Below are 20,205 nucleotides of genomic sequence, written 5' to 3' on the forward strand. Positions count from 1 at the left end.
ATGTCACAGCAGGAGTCACACAGTAGGCTCCTCGGGCATTGTGACTTTCTCAGAGGTTGTGAGCAGGCAAACAGTAAGGCCACAACACAAGTGACTGCTATCTGCAGGAGAGATGATTGACTGAATCTGTTTTTACAGATTTTCTGCAAAGAATGTGCCATAGTACAGCCATTCAGTGTCCCGTGGTATAAACTGGAACTCTGTATTAGTCTAAGGCTGGGAGAGTGCTTGCATTTCAGTGTTCCCATCTTCCACAATGATTTTTAGTGAAAGCTGCAAAAAGGTTCATGCAAGTCTCAATTGTGCCCCCTTTGGTACACTAATTTACTGGCCTTTGCCATCAGTTTTTAACACTTGATTCCCTAATCCTCTTTCCCTGCAGCATCCAAGCTGCAGGTCAAGATTTGAATGCAGGAGGTTATTAAATCATCCTATGGCTGGGGGGGGCTTAAGTTCTATCACTTAGATTCTGACAACTTCTCAAGGTGCCCAGATTACCTTTGGCAGGTATTTGTAAGCTCATCTGCAAAGAAAGAGGAGTGCAAGTCTGACAGAGGATGTGAGGCAGAGAGGGTGGAAACAGAGAAGAACAAAGCAGAAAACAAACAAATCCCCCAAAGAGAAAATGCTAAAGGCTGCACTTAATTGCTAACAGAATAAATTGTTCCTCTCAAACAGTTTAAAAATGGAAAAGAATATTGGAAGGAAAAGAAGTAAGATCTTTCTGTACTTGAGATGTTTGCATTTAAGATACATTTTTTTATATACCCTTTGCTTGCAGGAATTGAAAAAAATCAGTGAATGTGTATGGCCCTGTTTTCACTTGTTTGAGGCCTGATTTAGTCAAAGCCAAATTATTCATGCTGCCTTTAAACAGCCTCCTCAAGAGAAGTAGGGCAGGAAACTCCCACAATAACCCACACAATAGGAGCAAGAGGCCAGCCAAATGATGCCTGGGACACGTGAGGAGGGAAACCAGTGTGCCTTTGAGCAACTGGAAGAAGATTTCAATCCTGTTAATTTTGTATGGGGAGGTATGAAGGGTGCCTTTCACACCAAAGTCAGACTTGTCACAGCTAGTTGAGATGGCACACAATGAGCAATGCGCGGAGAACAGGGATGCGTTGCCTGCAGTACATCAGGCCCTGCTCTTTGCTGTCAAAGAGTTTTTAGCTGGCAATTATCTGCCTCCTGGCTGGGACCAACCAGTCAGTTATTACATACGTGACATACCCCCACCTGCCTGCTGCCAGTCCCCGGACCAAGCCTGTGGGACCAACGTGGTGACTTCCATGCTGGTGATGCTGTGAAATACACATACACAGGCAGGGCCCACAAGCAGCTCAGTGTTTGTTTCCACTGAGAAAGTTTTGACCTGCTTAAAGTGCCATTGCTATGGAAACCTAATGAGAAGATAATTGAATGAAACGTCTTTGCTTTCCATCCCTTTCTCACACTGATGCCAGCAAGGTCAGAACCTTGCAGGCCTCCTTTCTCTTCAGGTTCATGCAAATTTGATAAAAATACCAAAGGCCCATTTTCTTCCCTGTGCCAGCTCCAGTTAGATAAATTATCTTGTATTCAGTCAGGAGCAGTTACAAGTGTGTCAGTTTTTCATACTAATTATGTAACTGGGCCATTTCTAATGCACGCGGATAACCAAATGGCTTTGCAGCAGAGCCAGCATGGGCTTTTGCACTGGTTTATTCACCACTATGAATGTGCATAATATTTGTATACTGAAAATCCCATCTAAACCATTTTCCTCAGTGGGCTATAAATAGTCCTTGGGAAGGAATGAGAGGGGCACTATCAGTTTATTGAAGATCATAACAGTAGTGGTTTCATTATCATATGGTGCTGTGCATCTGTGGATTTTAAAGTCCATAAATGAGACGTGGCCATTTGTTAAAGAACATATACATTTAAAATACTTAGTGTTGAAACAAACCCCCATCATTCTCAGTTCCCGTGTTTGTTCTGTTTCAAGAATGATGAGCTTTTAAAAATCAACAGGCACATTCATGAAAGCAACACATGGTGTCATTTGTTTCTCTTTCTAGTTCTGTGGAGTACCAGCACATTCTTGGGGTACGTGTGGCTGTGTCTCTTGTAAAATCAACTGCTCTCTATGCAAAATAAGCCCTGGTGTTATTCTGTCTGAGACTAGAATTAGTCCTTTCCCTGGACTAATTCTAGAGCTTTCCCTGCTCTAGCCTAGCAGCTCAATGCAGCCTAGTTAAAACCTGTCTTAATAATCAGATAGGCTCAGTTGGCTTGTGATGCAAACGTGTGCATTCGTTCTTCCTTTCACTCCAAATTTTGGAGACCACCTTCAGGTTTCAAGGGGATTCCTTAAGTACAACAGCGTCATCACCACTGCAGCACTTTTATGGAAAGACAGATTCAAAGATCTTTTGGATGCCGGGCTTTGACGTTGTTCATACAAAGCTCACAGGCTTCAAAAGAACAACGAGAAGTGTCCTCCAGAGGCAATCCTCAGGCTGATATCTTTGTATCTAGGATGTCTGGTCAGGCCTCTTATCTTTCAAGCAGCCTCTTATAAAAGCAGTTAATTAAGTTTTTAAAGTTGTCCTCCCTTTCTCTGCCTGCTGTTGGAAGTTTGTCCAAATAGTTAGGAAATGCTAGCTCCTCTTTTCTATTTTTTTCCAGCTTATGTCTGTTTGTTCCTGTACCTAATTTATTAATAGGCAGTAAGTTAATCTTCTTACAGCTTTCCAATTTGACAGGCAAAACTTTTCTTTCTCTTATAAGAAAAACTGTCCAGTTCCCTGGCCATTCTAACAGGTTTTCTCTTTACAACTTCTGGTTTGAATTCATCTTTCTTGAGCATAAATAATGGTGGTTGTATGGTCATTCTCATATATATTCATTCTTTGTACTGCCATTGGAATTTCCCATCCTTATACCTTTTAGGATTAATGTGTAGGTTTTTTCTCAATCATCCTTTTCCCACTGGTATCCCCCGGTACTCTGTCATTTGCAGACCTCAAGCATTTGAAAGACTGACTTTTGTGTCCATTCTATTTTGTGCACTTGCACATTTCAGTGTTGAATGTAAACTCATTTCTGTTAAGCCATACTTTCTAATCAAGAAGTTCCTGGTCCAGGTTCTCCACTCCAGCTGTTGCTACTAATTTTGTGTCACTGACCTCTGAGTGGCCTGATGTAATTTACTAAACTCTGCTCAAACTCATCAACTCTCTAGGGCAGTAATATTTGCTTACTCTCAAAAGTAGCTCCATTTTTAGATTATATATTGTGCCTTCTGTTTTGTGGTGGTTTGGGAGGGGCTTTTTTGGTTTGGGGTTTTTTTTTCTCACATATATTTGTTTCAGCATTTTGGCTCCAAGAGGCACCAAGTATCAGTATAGAGATGGTTTTGAATTTGTGAACTTAATGGATTAAAATTTTGACCCCTTCTGCTGGCCACATTCAGAGATTATGTGTTGATAAGAAAATCAACATTTTCTTTCCCTCTGGCCATAAATCTTTTTTTCTTCCTTGTTGTGTGAACGTATACCCATACATTTCTTCTGTTGTATGCTGTGACAGAGTACATTTCATGTGAAAGCTTGCTAATGAAGTTGTACATCAGACCACAACAAAAATGAAGGCCTCCATGGTGGAGTGATGGCATTTGGCTCCTTTTCAGACACACAGTGCTGAAACTTCTGCCAAGTGTCACTGCATCATTAACTTTCAGTACAAGTTATCAGTCTATGAATGGAAGAACACAAATCTCTTTCAGTGCACGTTCAAGGAAGCGCTGCAGATTTAACAGAGTAAGGGAGTGTAATTTGCAAATCAAACATATAGCAACTCCTAGGTACTCTGAAATTTTCACCAGACATCTAGGAAGTAAAACGCTTGATTGATTTCACTGAGGATTTTTAAGCATCAGAGCTGTCTAGTGGAACTAAAGCCAGTGCCCTATCAGACACTATGTGGTAAGTTTTGTTGGCATTTCCATCTCTTCAGACCAGCTGTTAGCATTTTCAAGGTCAGCCCAAGCACAGAAGATTTCCTCTTTAAAGAATGCATGAAATGATAATTGGAATTTGCATAGTTCAGCATAGTTCTCAAATCAACTATAAATGAGAAGGTGGATCCTACTTTCTGTGGATCCTACTCTTCTCCTGACCCACTCTAGTTCAGGCGTGTTAGAACTTTGCTCCTACTGCCTTTCCCGTTCTTTGGAGGCCAGTGTGTGATGAGTTGGTGGTCTCAGGCCAATTCCCAGCGAACAGATGTCCACATCACAAACAGTGCCGCTACACCTGCTACTTACTTGAATCATTGTTGGCAACTGTGCAAAAGAAGAAAAGGATTAAAATGGATTTGTAGGCCACAGAGCACAAGAGACTGCCTCTCCACTTTGAGGCTGTTTTCACTAGTGAGGCAGAGTTCCGATCATTAACAGATTTCATTTTCTAAGGATGAAGACTTGGTATATTTCATGGATACTAAGTTCATTTAAGATAAATAGGTGAGGTCTATGCTCATGTGCAAAACATGTAGGGGATTAATTCTATCAGTTCCAACAGAACTTTGCTTTCATAAAAACAAAAGTCTCTGTATACAATTCCACATACTTTTTATCTGATTTACCTTTATGTAGAAAAATACTTGCTAACAACTTTACTTTGAAGTGTCTGGATGAATTCCTGGCCCTGTTCAGAGGCTTTTCTGGAAATTTGTACCCAGAAAGTATGGGGTTTGTATTTTTCTCCTGCATTTTTTGTTCAGGCCTCTTAAAATCTAGCCATTTGATGGCATATTATTAACTTTTCTCCTTCAAGGGTAAACTTCATTAACAAGGAGAACACTGAATGTCTCCCTCCTCCTGGTACATAAAAAATTTGAAGTTTGTTTGACTCAATTAGTTTGCAGTTTGTGCTGGATTAGATTTCTGATCAGTCTGAGTTCGAAAGAGATTGCATTTCAGAGCTTCACCGTGCCAGACCCTCCTTGTCTAGATGAATTACTAAATCAAACTGAAACTTCGCACTGTCTTGTTTCCCCTTTAATGATGTCTTTGCGAATTGATGAGTATGTTTTTCATGCTTATAAGACGTTGGCCAGTAATTACTTACGTCTTCTAAACCCTGAACTGGCTTAAACTAAAATTTTCCTTTTAGTGGTTTAGTGAATTGATCAGAAACTCTTCATTGCCCTCTGCTGGGGATCTGAGAGAGCTAAAGGAGCCCGTGCAGACAGAGTGTGTGGACAGCAACAAGCGCATGGCATGTGTGTATTATTATATGGCTCGTTCAAAGAACAATTTGGCTTGAGGTCTGCTTGGTACGCTGGGGTATGCATTTTTCCATTCTGCATGGCCACAGTAGAGCCACCGCACAGTAGAGCATTGTCACATCGCGGGGCCGAGCTCTCAGCAAAAACACTGCAGTAATGCTTTGCACTTGGAGCCTCCAGCAAAGCCGTTGGTGCTGGCAGGGCAGGAGTCATTTCACTGGCTTGGTGCTGTATGGTTAAATAGAAAGGCTTCAAAGAATAACACAAGGTTGGGTAATTTCTATTAGCTCCATTTATACAGACAGAAAAAAAAGCCAATGAACCAGGGTGATGCTGTCTCATCAGAGATCCCACAATGAATTGTTGGCACTGAGTTGGAATCCATTATGGAAAACTGGTTCAATGAATATAAAGACCTAGAACAAAAGATTTATTTACTATTTTAGTGGGTTGTTTGTAAAGTCCATGTTCTGTTAAAATAAGTCTCTCCAGCTAGCTTTTGAGGAAGGGAGCATACACTGATGGGAAAGCACACAGAAGGGACTCAGGAGCAAGAAGTTGTAGTCTTCAGTCATCTGTGGTTGCACTTCATAGGGTCTGGACAAGCTTTCTTAAGCTTGTCTTGAAATCTCTACTACTTTTTCCACACAGTGGCTTCTGAAAGTGTAATGAGCACATATTTATAAAGCTTTATCAGAGAAAAAACAAGTGGGCTGAAAACTGTTACACAGCTAAACAAATGCAGCATCACAGTTCTACAGTTTCTAAGGCAGCAAAATTGCTGTTTTGCAAATGGAAGGGGGGAAGCTATGTGAATAATTGTTTTTCTTAGGGATCCCTGGACTCTTTTGCCTTAACCATAGATTTTTGTCAGTATATATTTTTCTATGCGGGTCACAAAAGTCATGTTTAAGAGGGGAACTCAGTTGCTGTGGTCAGACCAGTGCGTTCAGGTTTTGTTTCCAACTTGCTGCACTGGGAAGAAAAGGGAAGAGAAAACAGCTCATGATGTATTGTTTGGAAACCATAATTTACTGTAACCAGACAGCTCCCATGAAATGTGAGAAGCCTGCATCAATAAGTCCATTTCTCTTTTTTGTCCTAGGCTCTCCATTCATAAATCAAGCTCGGAAGAAGGCTCTGTAGGTCAGTATATTTCATTTTATTTGATACTCCTGTGGAATTCTTAAACAGCTTTTGAGTTTTGCTTGTGCTGGGATATGAAGAGCTGAGTAAACACAATGCTGGCAGAAGTCAGCAGCATGTGTGTGTGTATGTGTGTGTGGAGAGCGAGTCTCAGCAGCTTTAAGTTAAATGCTGGGTGTCTCAGTGATCACTGAAATTGCCCAACCAGCATTGTCATGTGATAAATATGCATCTTTTGACTTGTTATATTGAATTTCAAATGTTTGCTTGTTAGATCACTGCTAGCCTGTTTGTTTGTATTCTGGAAACTACCGCCACCAGTGAATAACTGGGATTTTTGTTCTTTTTGTTCATGTCATGCCAGAGTCTCTTCCTTTATTTCTGAAATATTTTGCTCATTGGAGAGGAAAAATTAAACTGGGAGGCTTTTCTTGTTTGTTTCTTTTTAATGATATTCTAGGGATATGTCCACACAGTCTAAACTTAACCAGTATTTCAGAGTCAGCAAACCAAGCTCTAGATCATCTAGGGTGAAATCTTAAATACAATAGTCACATGCTGAAACTGAGTGGCACAGTATAAAATGCATTCCTTTGAATTTTTCAAAATACATTCCTTTGAATTTTCAAATGCTCTTTATCAGTAGCATTTCTGCCAGATCAGGCACACTATGTTCACTTGCAAGTGGCATAAACTTTATAGTGCGCACCCTGGTTAATTCAATGGAACACAGTTATATATGCCCTACCTTGGGCAAGATGCCATTTTTCTTTTTAGAGCAAATGATTATTTCTGGGTCATCAATCCATATGCAGATCTGATATTAGTGGACATGGAGACCCAGCCCTGTACAGTCCAGGCATACAGAGAAGCTGATAGTCTCATAAAATTTCTCATGCCAAGTAACAGAATGTGTGTGTGTGTGTGTGTGTGCATATGTGTGTGCATGTGTGTGTACATTTATATATAAGTAAAGTATTTCTTTTCTCTACAGATATGCACACACATACTAGAAAACTGCTTATCTTAAGTTCTGGCTTAGGCTGCATAACTGTGATTCAGTTAAAGAGAATAGACCAACAAAATACTTCAAAAACACTTCCAGACTTAACATTAGTACCTCCGAAGACATCAAAATGAATGTTAAATATTTTCTGTTTATAATTCTAAATATGTACGTTACTTGCTTATCTCAGTCCTCTGTAGCATTGTCAATTATAAAAGAATGTGTATTTCCCTGAAATGGCTATATCAGCATAGTTCTAGCACAGAATAAATCAAGAAAACCAGAAAATCTGAGATTTTTTTATTCTCGTTTCTGTTTTAAAAATACAACTTAATGCTTGAAAGCTTCTCTAGCCTTTACTAATTAATGTTTCTTTCTAAAATTCTTTTTCCCTTTCCCCTCAACCTCCCTCCCCACTTTCCTTTTAGGGAAAGCAGACTGGAAAAAGAAAAATAAGTTTTTTTGGCAGAATTTCCGAAAGAACCAGAAAGGACTAATGAGGCAGACTTCAAAAGGTAAAGCTTTTTCAAGGGTGCACATCCTATCCATATAAAATAAAAAGAGCCAGCATCACAAAGGAGTAAAATGCATTTGTAATATTGTGGCGGTTGGGGGTCTGTGGCTCTGGAAGTGTCACAGATTTGGTTCATCATGACAGTGTTCAGAATAACAAGTCATATTCTTGAGACTGTAGACATGAGGCTGGGATGCCTTTAGCCTTGACTGTCAGTGATGGCACACACACAAAGTGATGCAGTTAGTATCTATTTATAAGTCATATTTGTAAATAAACAAGATGTTCTTTTTTTTTTTTTTTCTTTTCTGGTCCTGGCTTGATAAGAGAAATACTGATCTTTTTTAATTAGAAAGGTATTTCTTCTTTCTTTGGTATTTGAGCTGTTTGTTTTAGGCTTGAATCTGGCCTGCCATTGTTGGAGAAGACGCTTATAAGAAGGAGTAGTAAAAGCGCCTCTGGTGACTAGTGCAGATACAGGATTCTACTTAAACTGTCAGGTGTCTTTCTCTAGTTCCTCTCCAAAAGGTGCAGCTGTGCATTGCATTAAGTATTTCTGTTCACATAGAAAATGTCTATCTGTGAGATTCTTATGTTGCAAACAGGCGCTTCTCCACATCTCTGTGTCTGTGTTCAGATGGATTGTGAAAGATGGCAAAGGCCCAAAAGAGATACACTTTCAGTTAAAAGTGGGTCCTGGCTCTGAAAGCAAGTTCTAATTGTCTGTGCTGACATGCCATGCACACGCCAAAAGGAGAGGTCCTGTAGTTGGGAACCCCAGTACATCCCACACCATGTACCAGCTTAGTGGCCAATTAGATAATCTGGATAGATCAGAAGACATGGCCAGTCCACAGCAGAGAGCTGCAAGGGCCCAGTATGCCATTCCTGAAAAGACTTCCCATCTGCTCTGGCAGCTGACTACAGTATTCCTCAGGGCTGAGTGCAGGACTTTTCTGACATTAGCACTTTCTCTTTTGATTCTTGTCTTTCAGGGTCAATAACCGTATGATGACGGTCACATTTTATTTCTCTTTGTCATGCTCGCTTGCTTTCAGTGTCAAAGTAGACATAGTTTTTTTTGTCCCAAATTACTTCCTTTTATTGCTCAGTTACATCAAAATCATTCCTTCTTTGAAATCATACTAGGAGCCTGCTCTGATGAGGGTCTGTTTCTGGCCAGCCAGATCCACATGGCAGCCAGATTTCAGAGCACTGGGTAAAATCCAGTTTCAATGTACCCTGCTCTGTGCATGAACTCCTACACGTGCTCAATATATTTGTGCTTTTTCCTGCAGGAGAGGATGTAGGGTATGTGGCCAGTGAGATCACAATGAGTGATGAGGAACGGATCCAGCTGATGATGATGGTCAAAGAGAAGATGATCACCATCGAGGAAGCACTTGCTAGGGTATGATATGTACAGACTTGAATCTCCTTGAAAAACTTACTTTAGGATGTAGGATATATCAATTTGTAGTTTTACTTTGTTCAGAAAACATAGAAGGTGAAGAAAGGTTGCCTATTTGCCCCATTGTACTAGGTAACATAAATTAGATAGCAATTCCTTTGTTTGTTGGGAAAAAATAGATATCCAATGTATGATATATTAATAGAGTCCTAAAAGCATTTGATTTTCTCCATTGACAATAAAGGGTGCTAATCAGAGAAAAGCTCAAGTGTAGACATTTTCATTGCAGCTGTCTAAAGTAAGGGAGAGGTATCTCACTTGAAGTCTTTCTTTATCAAGTACATTCATAGGTTTGTGTAAGTACTAATAGGAATGCTTCAGGTTTTGCTGAGTTTCAGTGCAACTTTTGAATTTGTACCCTTGTGTAAAACACTGTGATAGAACACAGGGTATTCCTTATGGTTTCCATTAGAGAAAATGTGATTTAGATCGGTTGGCAGTCAGATAAATATTTTTACTGACATACTACATCTTGAAATAGATTAGCCTAGAATATAAAATTATGTTATTGGCTGAAGAAACTATTGCTTTGCTGGAAATTATATAATGAAAAAATGCAAAATTTTTAAATTATCGAGTGGTGGCATTATTGGAAATTCTTTTACTTCTCTGCTCTTAAAATTTTGGGGGGAGAGGGCTGTACTTAATCTGATGGTTTGTATGTGGACTGTTACTGTTTCCCTCTAGTGGTCTGAGCTACTAACAACAACTTTTTTTTTTTTTAATACCAGTTCTTGAGGGTCATTTCAACACTTTAACTCCAGTAGGATTGGTGTTTTGTTTGAAGTCTTTTATTGGGAAACAGGGAAGATGGGGGGATTTTTTGGTTGGTTGGCTGGGGTTTTTTTAAATTATAAAGGATAGTTCCTAGTCTTTACTGCAGATCATTTTCTTTATGAAGGAAATTGGCAGATCATTGTGATTTAGTCTGTTCACTGTAAACTGTGCCTCTGAGATGGGGATGTGTAATTTATGTTTTACTAATGACAGTTAATCAAATTTCAGTATTCACAGATCTTTTCCTTCTAAGAAAAAAAAAAACACACTGATTTTTAAAACTTCTGATTCTAGGACAATTTATTTTGAATAAGTGAGACCAGCAGTGCAAAAGTTCAGATTTTCCCAGTTGCACAGTGGTGCAGGGGTAAAAATAAAATTACATTAACTCTTGCTATTTAATGAAGATTGATATCTTCATTGATATCTCTCTGTCTTTTCAAATTTCAGCTGAAGGAGTATGAAGCCCAGCACAGGCAATCAAGTAATGTAGATCCTACAGAATGGCCTGATGGTTCTTACTCAACATTTGATGGCTCTTCCAATTGTAATGTAAGTACCTGTCATTCTGATATAGCTCCCCAGTATCATTTAATATTTAAATTCTTTCACTGAAGCACAGAAATATCCTGATTTACCTGGTGATTTCCTTAATAGCAAATGTATCACTGACCTAATGATGCTATGTTCTGTCTGCAGAAAATCTTCAACATGCATTTTAAATCTTCAAACTCTGTTGTCATGGACTTCAACAGTCTTATCAGTCTTATTGTATAATCTCTCTCTTTTCTTTTCTTTTTTTTTTTTTTTAATCTGGCTCTTTGTCACTGAGCTTTTGAAGCACAAGACAAAAATCCCCTTGTTACAAAATGCACAGAGAAGGGGATTTAGGTTGTTTAGAGCAAAGTTTCACTTTGCTGATTCACAAGTAGAATTTTCCAGGCTTTTCTTGCCGTTGTTGATACGTTCTGTATGAGGGTCTGACTAAGTCCTAGCTGCCTGCTGCCTTCAAGCACTTCTATCTCTGCATTTGGAAAGTCACAGCCCAGAATTTGCAGCTTTTGCCAGACCCATAAGAAGTAAGGCAGCTTTCCTCCCTTTTCTTTTTACTTCTGAGCTGTGTAGCTTCTCTATGGGCACCAGGCAGTCTCTGTGTCATGCCATACTGAATTAATTAATTTTTCCTTCCAGATATCTTCATTGTCACTGAGTAGTTTATTCCACTTCATTTCTCTAATTGAAAGTTCACAGATAAATCTTAGAGAAGAACACATTCAGCTGTCAAATTCAAGCTCCATGTAACCCATATAATTGAATCATAAGCTTTTGAGACCATTGATTGATTTATTTATTTTATCGTCAATGGAATTTCCTGCTTACTGCAGCCGACTGTTGGCTTCTCCTTCCTAAAAGAAAAAAGGAATGCTATATCATTTTATGAGATGTTTAACATATTTGGTGGTAGAGAAAGATTTTCTTGTTTATATTCAAGAAAGTGCACCCATCTCTAGTTAGATTGGAGCAGAGGGGAATCGATGTTGCCTTATACTATGTTCTGATATATCAAAAATATGCAAAGAGTGGAGAAGGAAGGATCCTGGCTCTTCTGGACTGATTGTTTAGCCAGCTGAAAGATGTCTTGATCTTTTCCTCATTAGTATTTATAGCCTGAACTTTCCCTTCTTGAGACCCTTGCCCAAGGTACTTATAGCATAAAATCCTCAAACTTTAATTTACCATGGTCAAATCTCAGAAGGATACTGAATTTCCCTCTTAAATCTTCTGATAGTGGTTTATACTTGTGTTGAAGTTACTGAAAGCTGTGTATATCTCTGAGGACCAAACGTGATTCAGTATGTCCTCCTTAATGGAATGAGAATCTTTGCGCTTTGAACCAAGCCTTTTGCCTCTCTCTGCTCTTCTGGTAGGATTTGAACCATCTTACCATCTTCCTGTTAACTTCAATGGGGAATCTCTATTCAGTCTTTGTAGATACCTTTCAAGATTTTTGCCCTTGCTCCTGATTTTTGTCATGGTTGCCCTTAACAGAAGCTGTGAAACTGCTTGCCTTCAAGAGAAAAGCAGATCATCTGCAGAAATGAGACTTCATGTTAGAGCAAAATTCAGCCTGACTTCTTTTTTTGTGGACAAGAGTGAAAGTAGGGTTAACTGGAGTGAAAGACTTTGGGCTGTAATTTACACACAAGAGGGAAAAACAAACGAAAGTGTCAGATATGTCTAGAAATAGGGTGTGTGTTCATGCAGACTTTTTTGCCTAATGACATCTCTATTAATCTGAAATTACCAGCTTTTGAGACAAGCAAAGATGATTCTGTTTTCAAGCCCTTTCTTTGCCAAATGGTTTGAGTTTCAGTGCCATTTTTGTGATTTGTACTCCATGAATTCAGAATCTCAGAATTATCCCACTCGTTTTATATAGGCCATGAAGCAAAGATGGTTTTCCATATATTAAAAGCATACTGTTAGGTAGCCTGCTGCCTTATAACCTCAAAAGGCAATTGGAAATACAAGTCACTGAAATGAACATTTCTTGTTTGAATTCAAAGTTCTTGGGCAATGGGTCTTCTGGTTCTGTTTGCCTTTTTTTTTTTTAAATTTCTTTTCTGTCGCATGGCCAAATTGTTACTAGGCAGTTTTTAATGGAACAATGTGATCATAGTTGATAATTTTGTAAACAAAACAAAAACAAGTTAGAATCTAAGCAATGAGAGAATCAAAAAATGAAAGCAGATTGTCTGGAGTGTTTCAAGGTTTTAAGTATTCCTTTGCTTTCAAGTCAGCTCTGCCCACAGCATAAGAACAGCCCCCTACAAAATAGTATCTGAAGGGTATATATCATTAGTTTTCCTTTTTAGGAAAAAACACTTTTAAAAGAAAACTTTTGTAGCTATTATGTGTTTATAACTAACATAACTCATATTGATTTGAAGATTTTCATTTTAAAGATTGATTTGAGGATTCTCTTTTCCAGGTTCTCCTCTTTTAAATTACTGTATCAGGAGATGGAAACTTGTGTTTCATATCCTTAACAACACTGAACCCTAATGATGAAACACAAAGGGTTCAGAAGTAAAAGGGTCATCATCTCAGTATCCCAAGGGAGGCAGCCCCATGTCATTGCTGTGCTGTTAATTGTGTGTCGTGTTTGTTTGTTCTTAAGAAACAAACAAACAAATAAAGGTCTTGCCAAGTCAGTAGGTGACTTGGTTCTTTGCCACTTTAGAGCAGTTTGTAGCTTTCAGTCTCACGACTGCGGTCCCCTTGTTTCGCAACAAAGTATGTGTGTTATTTATTTGCTAATGTGGGAATGCAGTTGAAACTGTTTTTCTTTTTAGTCAGAAGTATCAAAGGTCTAAAATGCCTCATCATTTTCTTAAAAATTATTTCTGAATATTTATGTTTCATCTCTGTTGGAATGAAGGCTGTTCACAGTAAAACTAGACAGGCTTTCATTGCCTCGTGCCAAGCATTGGGATGTAAAGCAGGTGCAGATTACAAATGGATCCCTTTCTGGATTTTAGATAAGGCCCTATTTGTCCTCAGGAGTCAGAAAGTCCAGGGAAAGAGGATTTCAAAATTGTATCGCATTCTTTCTTTACACTGAGGTGCCTTTTATGCTTCTTAAAGATAGAAGCACATTTGATGACTTTTGGGGGCTGAAATTCTCAGTTCATCTAAAATAGGACTGCTTCATCCCCAGAACCCTGCTGGTATGGCTCCAGCCCAGCTTGAAGGACCAGCATTAGGAGAAGTCAGTATAAATCCTTTCCTGTGCCCTCTGCTAAAAGACTAATTGTACCCATTGCTATATTTCATGTGGGAGTGGGGGAAAGGAGAGAAGCAGGAGGGAGGTTGTGATAGAAGTGTGTATCATACATGTGCTGCCACTGACACAAACCACTAATTAACTTCACTGACAGTTTCTGTAGAAGCAAGTTGAATGAAGTTGTAATTATCTCTGGACTAAACTGGTTAGTTGGTCTCATCTGGCTTCTGGTTTTTGGTTTTGATCAGCAGATAATGCTCAGCTATCCAGAGCTCATTAAGGCGAGCTTCCATGTAGCATAGCTGGCCTTCACCTGAAAGGTGCCACAGTGAGCTGTGCTGTGCTTGTCTGACACCACCTCACCTACTGGATGTGCCACGAGCAGCCTCAGGAGAGAGGCCATAAAATTTATGAGTGCAGAGAACAAAACCAGCATCTCCCTCCAACAATACAGCCCGCAGTGCTATTTTAGTGTCCCAACACCTCTTTTCCCAGGACTGTTATACTACCAGTAGGAAACTGGCACCTCATTTGTTTTCTCTGAGCAGAGTGGCAGCAGTGCTGCAGACCTGGAAGCGAACTGTGCACATCTGTTATCTGCCGCGAGGCCGATGCTGGGGAAAATTCCCCCTTATGTTACCTCTCTTTTCCATCTTCTATTGATCCATTTTTTAACAGATGATGGTGCAGCAAGTCCACACAGCAACACCTCTAGCTGGACTGAGATGATCATTTGTTGCTCCTGTTCTTGCTATTATTTCCTGAAGACTTTTTTTTTTACCAAGTGGTTAAATGGGGCTAAAAGTTGAAAGGGTGTGCAGAATTGGGTTTATGTCTGCCTCAAGTGTCAAAGACAGAGTAACAGATGATAATGGACTTTGAGTTGTAGTCTTTTCAATCCAAGAGATACTGAAGCTGTTGAACCAGGATTGTAGCCGTGGTACAATCCTGACTGACAAAATACTAAGTCTGATAGAATTATCTCTGACTCACAGTAGTCATTACTGTTCTGTTTTACGTGAAGAATAAGAAGAAAAGAAATAATTGCAGTATAACTTCCATAGCATGCATTAGCTCAGGAGTAAATCTAAGTGTAATTACAGCAAATCCACTTTATTCAGGCTTATACTGTATTTCAGTGGTTTAGTGGTTCATTTGTTAACATTATTACTGCTCATAATTCAGGACTGTTAATGTAAACAGGAAAAACCCCTTCTTTTGGTATACTCAGTTAAATTTGTTAGAACTAAGTTCAAAGTTGATGCATATTGGGAATCAGCATTGGGTATCAATGGAGACTGGGCTATGATGAGGTTTGTTTTACATGAAACAGTAGTGTTTAGTTTGAAGCAATGTGGATATTTTGGGCATTTTGAAAGTCTAGTGTTACCCCTGTTTTTGCTGTTATCCCAGGACTTACCATTTTTCGTAGACCTTCTTTTCCATGAAAGGCTAAATAGTGGAAGAGGATAGTTTTCTGTTTTCGTTCTTCTTGGAGAGCTTGTTGCCCGCCTCCAGGCCCTGCATATTCTTTCAAGTAACAGAGGGGAGTTGCTGCTGAGCATGGCTGTGAATGAATGCAGAGCTTTCATCTTTGCTCCAAAGAATCTAGTGACCCACTTTCTGTTAAGACTTCCTGAAAGGCACTGATGTGCCTCATTTTATTGGATGGTGTATTTATTATTACTGCACAAATTCCTATAATACTGTCAGTGCTTAGTAACAGTTGTGATGAAGAAAGAGCCTATAGTAAGACATGGCTTCAGAATGCTAGTGCTAAATTCCCACACTGTGTGCCTACCATGGGAACCTGTCCTGGGACGCGTTGGCTGGCCTCCTTCTCCACTGATCACAGGGATGGTGTCCAGCATCTCTTAATGAAAGCTGGTAGCAGAAGAATTACAACATATTTTTTACAGTCTTTCCCCTCTTTCTATCCATGCATAAGAAAGGGATTTCCCATAGGTGTAGTAACCTAAAAACCTCCATGAGAGAAATTCAAATTGTCATTACAGATCCCAGGACACAACAAAAAGTAAGGTCAGTGCTCTGGAGCAATGATAGCAAAGCAAGGGGCCAGCAATGTGTTTATATTTGGTTTTGTAGAACACAAGAAGTGTTTTTACCTATTTAGTCTGAAATTTTCCAAAACGCTTTAGAATTTGCAGAAGAAACTGCTGCAAATTATTTAGGAATAAAACTGTATCACTTCTTTAAGTATTATTTACCATTCAACATCTGCCCGTGTTGTTGACAGGTACAACTTAGCTAAGTGTGCTTCCCTAGTGGGACTAAACACTGTCACCACAGGACTGTACTGAGGAGTTGGCATTAATGGAGCCCAAGTAAACCTCCTGCTTGCTGCCAGCAGGAGTTGCTTCTGTGGTTAGTCTGTCATAAGGTCTCTGAGAAAAAAATCTTCCTTCTGTCATGACTCAGAGAGCTTATGGTAACACTCAGGCAATGGCTGTAATTAAGCATGTTCATAACCACTTCTGTTTTGATTGCATTCAGACAAGCCCTATTGACTTACTTTGCTGCAAAATGTTTGACCATGTATTTGAGGAGGATGGGAGGTGGGGGAGGCAAATTAATTTAATATTCATTCCAACATACTAGTTCACCTTTTTTTATACCATTTTTGCCTTTTGGGAGCTGCCTAATTTTTCTGCTTATTACCTAGAGGGTGGGGAGTGGTGGTACCAGCTTTTTCCTGTTCTCCATACATCAACCAGCAGGAGATGCTATAATCCATAATGTGGTATCCCTGCCCCCATCTTTTCTGACACCAGACCTATTAAGTTGGAACAAAGCCTTGCTCAGTTCAAGAATTAGGAATCTCAAAAGTTGTGTGTTTCACTGCCCTATTTGGCAGACCCAGGCTGAATAATCTTTACTTGTGGTACAATAGAAAATTTTAATTGCGCTCCTGTCGTTTACCAGTTGTTCCCCTTCCCTGATGCTGAAGTTTCCTTCCTCACACTTAGGAGGGTAACATTAATACTTTGTTTGAAAATACTGTAAGAATGTAATTTAAGTTACTACACCCTGTACTAAAGGGCTCTCATTCTTTTCCTTTTTTTCTCTCATATGAGTTTTGCTGTATTTCATGTATTGCTCTTTCACCCTTGGTTTTCCAAGATGTCCAGAGGTGGGTTTCCAGCACCGGTGGTGTACTCCATTCATTAATAGTACAGCCTGTGCCAAAGAATAGGGATTCTCCCTGGACCTTCTTAGCCTTGCCAAAACACAAGATTCAGTTGAAAGAGCCTTGTTAAAGACTTTTGTTTCCATGTGTAGAGGAGTCTGCAGGAGAATTAGAAAAGAATGCTATATTGTAACTGATATGAAATAATGTAATCCAGAGCTTCATTCTGCCACATATACCTATGACAAGTGGTACATGAGTATGGTTGTAATGTCATTAAAATTAATTAGTGAGAGAAGCGTTTCACCATGTGGAAATGTGTTTGGCTTGCAGATACAAACATCAGCAATGTACTTCTCAAAATTAAACTAAAACCTGGAAACAGTTAACAGAGAGGAATTTGCCTAAGCAGCTATTCTAGTATCAAGACAGACCTCCTGGGAGAATTCAACTTTCATGCTCTCGTTACTTATGACAAATATTTCCCACTAATTTCAGCAAGCAGTGTCGTCACCAGCTAATGTGTAATATATCTCTCACCAAAGTAGCTGTTGGATGTTCCTTTGATTTTCTTGTAAGTAATCACAGACTGAACCCAGGCATGGTTACCTGGGAGGGGCTGACACTGCACATTTTAGACTTGCACAGCCCTTGCAATTCATGCTCTTGCAAAAGAATACTCATAACCTCTGTTAATTTTCTTAAAATATTTGAAGGGCATTATCTGTAACATCACGATATGATGCAGATTATCACATCTGAGCTTCACACAGTTTTCTATAAGCAACCTCTGCAAGGATTAGAGGTCTGTGAAACTTTCTTAATGAAACCCAAAACCTACACACTCAAGTTGCAAAGCCCCAAACTTAGATCAGTTTCTCTCATGGCCATGAACTTTTAAGGGAATCTGGGACACATTTCAAGGAAGTTGCTGTCATGTTTCACTTGATGTTGGCTGGTATGTTATTGAAACTGGAGAACACTAGCTGGTTTTATCTGAAGCTTAGAATTTTCCACAGAGCTTTACATCAGAGTTTTGGGGCTGAAGTAATTCAAGGATAAGAACCCAGCTACAACACACTAGTAAATCTAGCTTACATGACCCCTAGGGAGTATAAAAGCTGTGTATGGTCACTAGTACAAAGGTGGAGAAATTGAAAAAGGATATTTGACTGGATGACTCATTAAAATCAACCAGTCACCAAAAGAAATAGATGTTTAGTCGCACTATGGTCTCATGATATGACTGATTTGGAGTGAATTCAGATTAACTGGCTATCGATAGCATGGTCGTGAGAAAGGAGAATCTTTTCTTGGCTTAAAGAGGGTGCTGTTGTGATATGCCTTTGCTACTGCTTTTCACCACTGGATAGCAGTGTTTCTAATTAGTGGTGGTTTTGATCCATGTTTTCTTGTGCTCTGAGAATAAATGTCCAAATTTTGGATTTGTCTGTAGGTTTGGGGTTAGATATGGTTGACTATAAGAGAAGACTAGAGCATCTCAGAGTCTGTTTCTTAGGAAGGAAGATTTGAACCCAGCTTAGGCAGAGAAGTTGAAAGTCATGCTACAGTGCTTCATAAAGCCACAATGTGGCTAATTCTAGATGAGGCTGGGGTTTCTGAATTAAACAGTGTTTGCCTTTCCAGTTCTTAGTGATGTTCTTTTTTATAGCATTGAAACCAAGGGGAAAGGACAAAAAAATGTATCGAAGTTCACTAAGTTAAAAAACATTTAAGTAAGGTTTATTTTTCTGTCAAATTAGCCCTTTATAAAGGGAAATTCTCAGGGGGACTTTTTGTCAAAATAATTAAAAAGTGAAAATAAAAAAAACCTGGTAAAGGGCTTAAGTTATATTTCCTATAGACACAGCCTCCACTCTAGTGGTAGTGTTTGAGGGTCAGTCTTCATCCTGGCTTTGCAGAGATTCTCTGTATTTTTTTCTTTCACTGAAATTCCATAGACAGTAATTAAGGAACTGGAGGCCAGCAAGAGGTCAGCAAGCCTTCGTCAGTGAAAACAGGGATTGTTTGCCATGTACAACACTCCCTTTTTTCCTTGTGGTGAATAGAAGATTTGCTTAGAGCTGATGACTTATGCCTTTCTTGCAAGTTATGCAGCTAGCGAGTAACTGGGGGAATCAATCAGTGAGCAGAAAACAGTTAATTGAGTCCAGCATCACGCTTTTTTCTTCCTTACATATTCAGCTCTGGAATCAGAGCCAGTTTGGTGTCTGATAATGTAACTCCAGAGAAGAGGCATTTTGTGTGCAGGATTCAGAGCGAATACAATACTTAAGAAGAAGTGTCTGCTACTAAATTTTAGGGTTACGAAGCTGACAGCAGTTGAGGACTCAGGGGAAAATACTCGAAACTGAGCTTTAGGCCTGTAAATGCCGAAGCTGGTAAGTCACTGAGCATGTGGCATGATGTGGAGAGGATGTGTCTCCTGTTTCAGAGAGGGAAAAAGAGAAAAGGCTTTTGTGGTTATTCTTAGGCACAGCACAGCATGCATAGCTTTTCTCAGTTCTCTTTTTCCTTTCCTTGGGTTTTTAAGTTCTTTTCTGTTCTACTTTCCTGTCTCTGACTTTGTCCAGGCATCTTAAATAAAAAAAAAATTATAGGTTAGAACAGTTGGTTTTTTTGGCAGATGTAAAGCCTGTTAGAAAAAAGAAAGTACACGTGTAGCCACGTCTCCTGAAGGGAACAGTAAAGTCTCTTTGCATTTGCTGTATAGTTTGTAGTTCTGAGGTGAGCTAACCAGGACTGGGGAATGTGATGTGCTAAGCCCGTGAGTCTGAATGAGGCTTTTGCCCCACTTTGCTGAACAAGAATTGTCTAATAATGAAAAAGAATTGCAGTTTGAGCTTAATCAGATGCTAAGAGATTTCCTTGTTTCTTAAATGGAAAGTTTCCTAGAGATTTCAGTTTGAGGCTGAACAATATATTACTGGGCATGAAGTGAATTGTAAAATTTTAACATCTCTCCAAATGGCTTCCCACAGCTCATGTATGGGGTTTTTTATGGAGCTGAAGCAAATTAATCAGTTATAATAGCTTTAACTGGATGTTGTCCTAGCAT

At 39.3% G+C, this 20,205-nt stretch overlaps 1 protein-coding gene across 7 annotated transcripts in view; it reads left to right on the forward strand.

Moving 5' to 3' along the window:
• The window catches only part of SASH1 (SAM and SH3 domain containing 1), a 98,033-nt gene that overhangs the window by 42,345 nt on the left and 35,483 nt on the right, over positions 1 to 20,205 (forward strand). For 2 of the 7 annotated variants that reach the window (XM_025895689.2, XM_018078156.2), the window contains exons 4-7: positions 6,383 to 6,423; positions 7,858 to 7,944; positions 9,239 to 9,354; positions 10,642 to 10,743. In XM_025895689.2, the coding sequence (XP_025751474.2) occupies positions 6,383 to 6,423; positions 7,858 to 7,944; positions 9,239 to 9,354; positions 10,642 to 10,743 (346 nt within the window). The remainder of the gene's footprint in view (positions 1 to 6,382; positions 6,424 to 7,857; positions 7,945 to 9,238; positions 9,355 to 10,641; positions 10,744 to 20,205) is intronic. The other 5 variants (XM_025895690.2, XM_008928383.3, XM_025895692.2 and 2 more) reach the window with 3 other exon arrangements.

This window comes from Manacus vitellinus, unplaced genomic scaffold, assembly GCF_001715985.3.
Source record: "Manacus vitellinus isolate BGI_N305 unplaced genomic scaffold, ASM171598v3 scaffold_4_pilon, whole genome shotgun sequence".
NCBI classification, from domain to species: domain Eukaryota; kingdom Metazoa; phylum Chordata; class Aves; order Passeriformes; family Pipridae; genus Manacus; species Manacus vitellinus.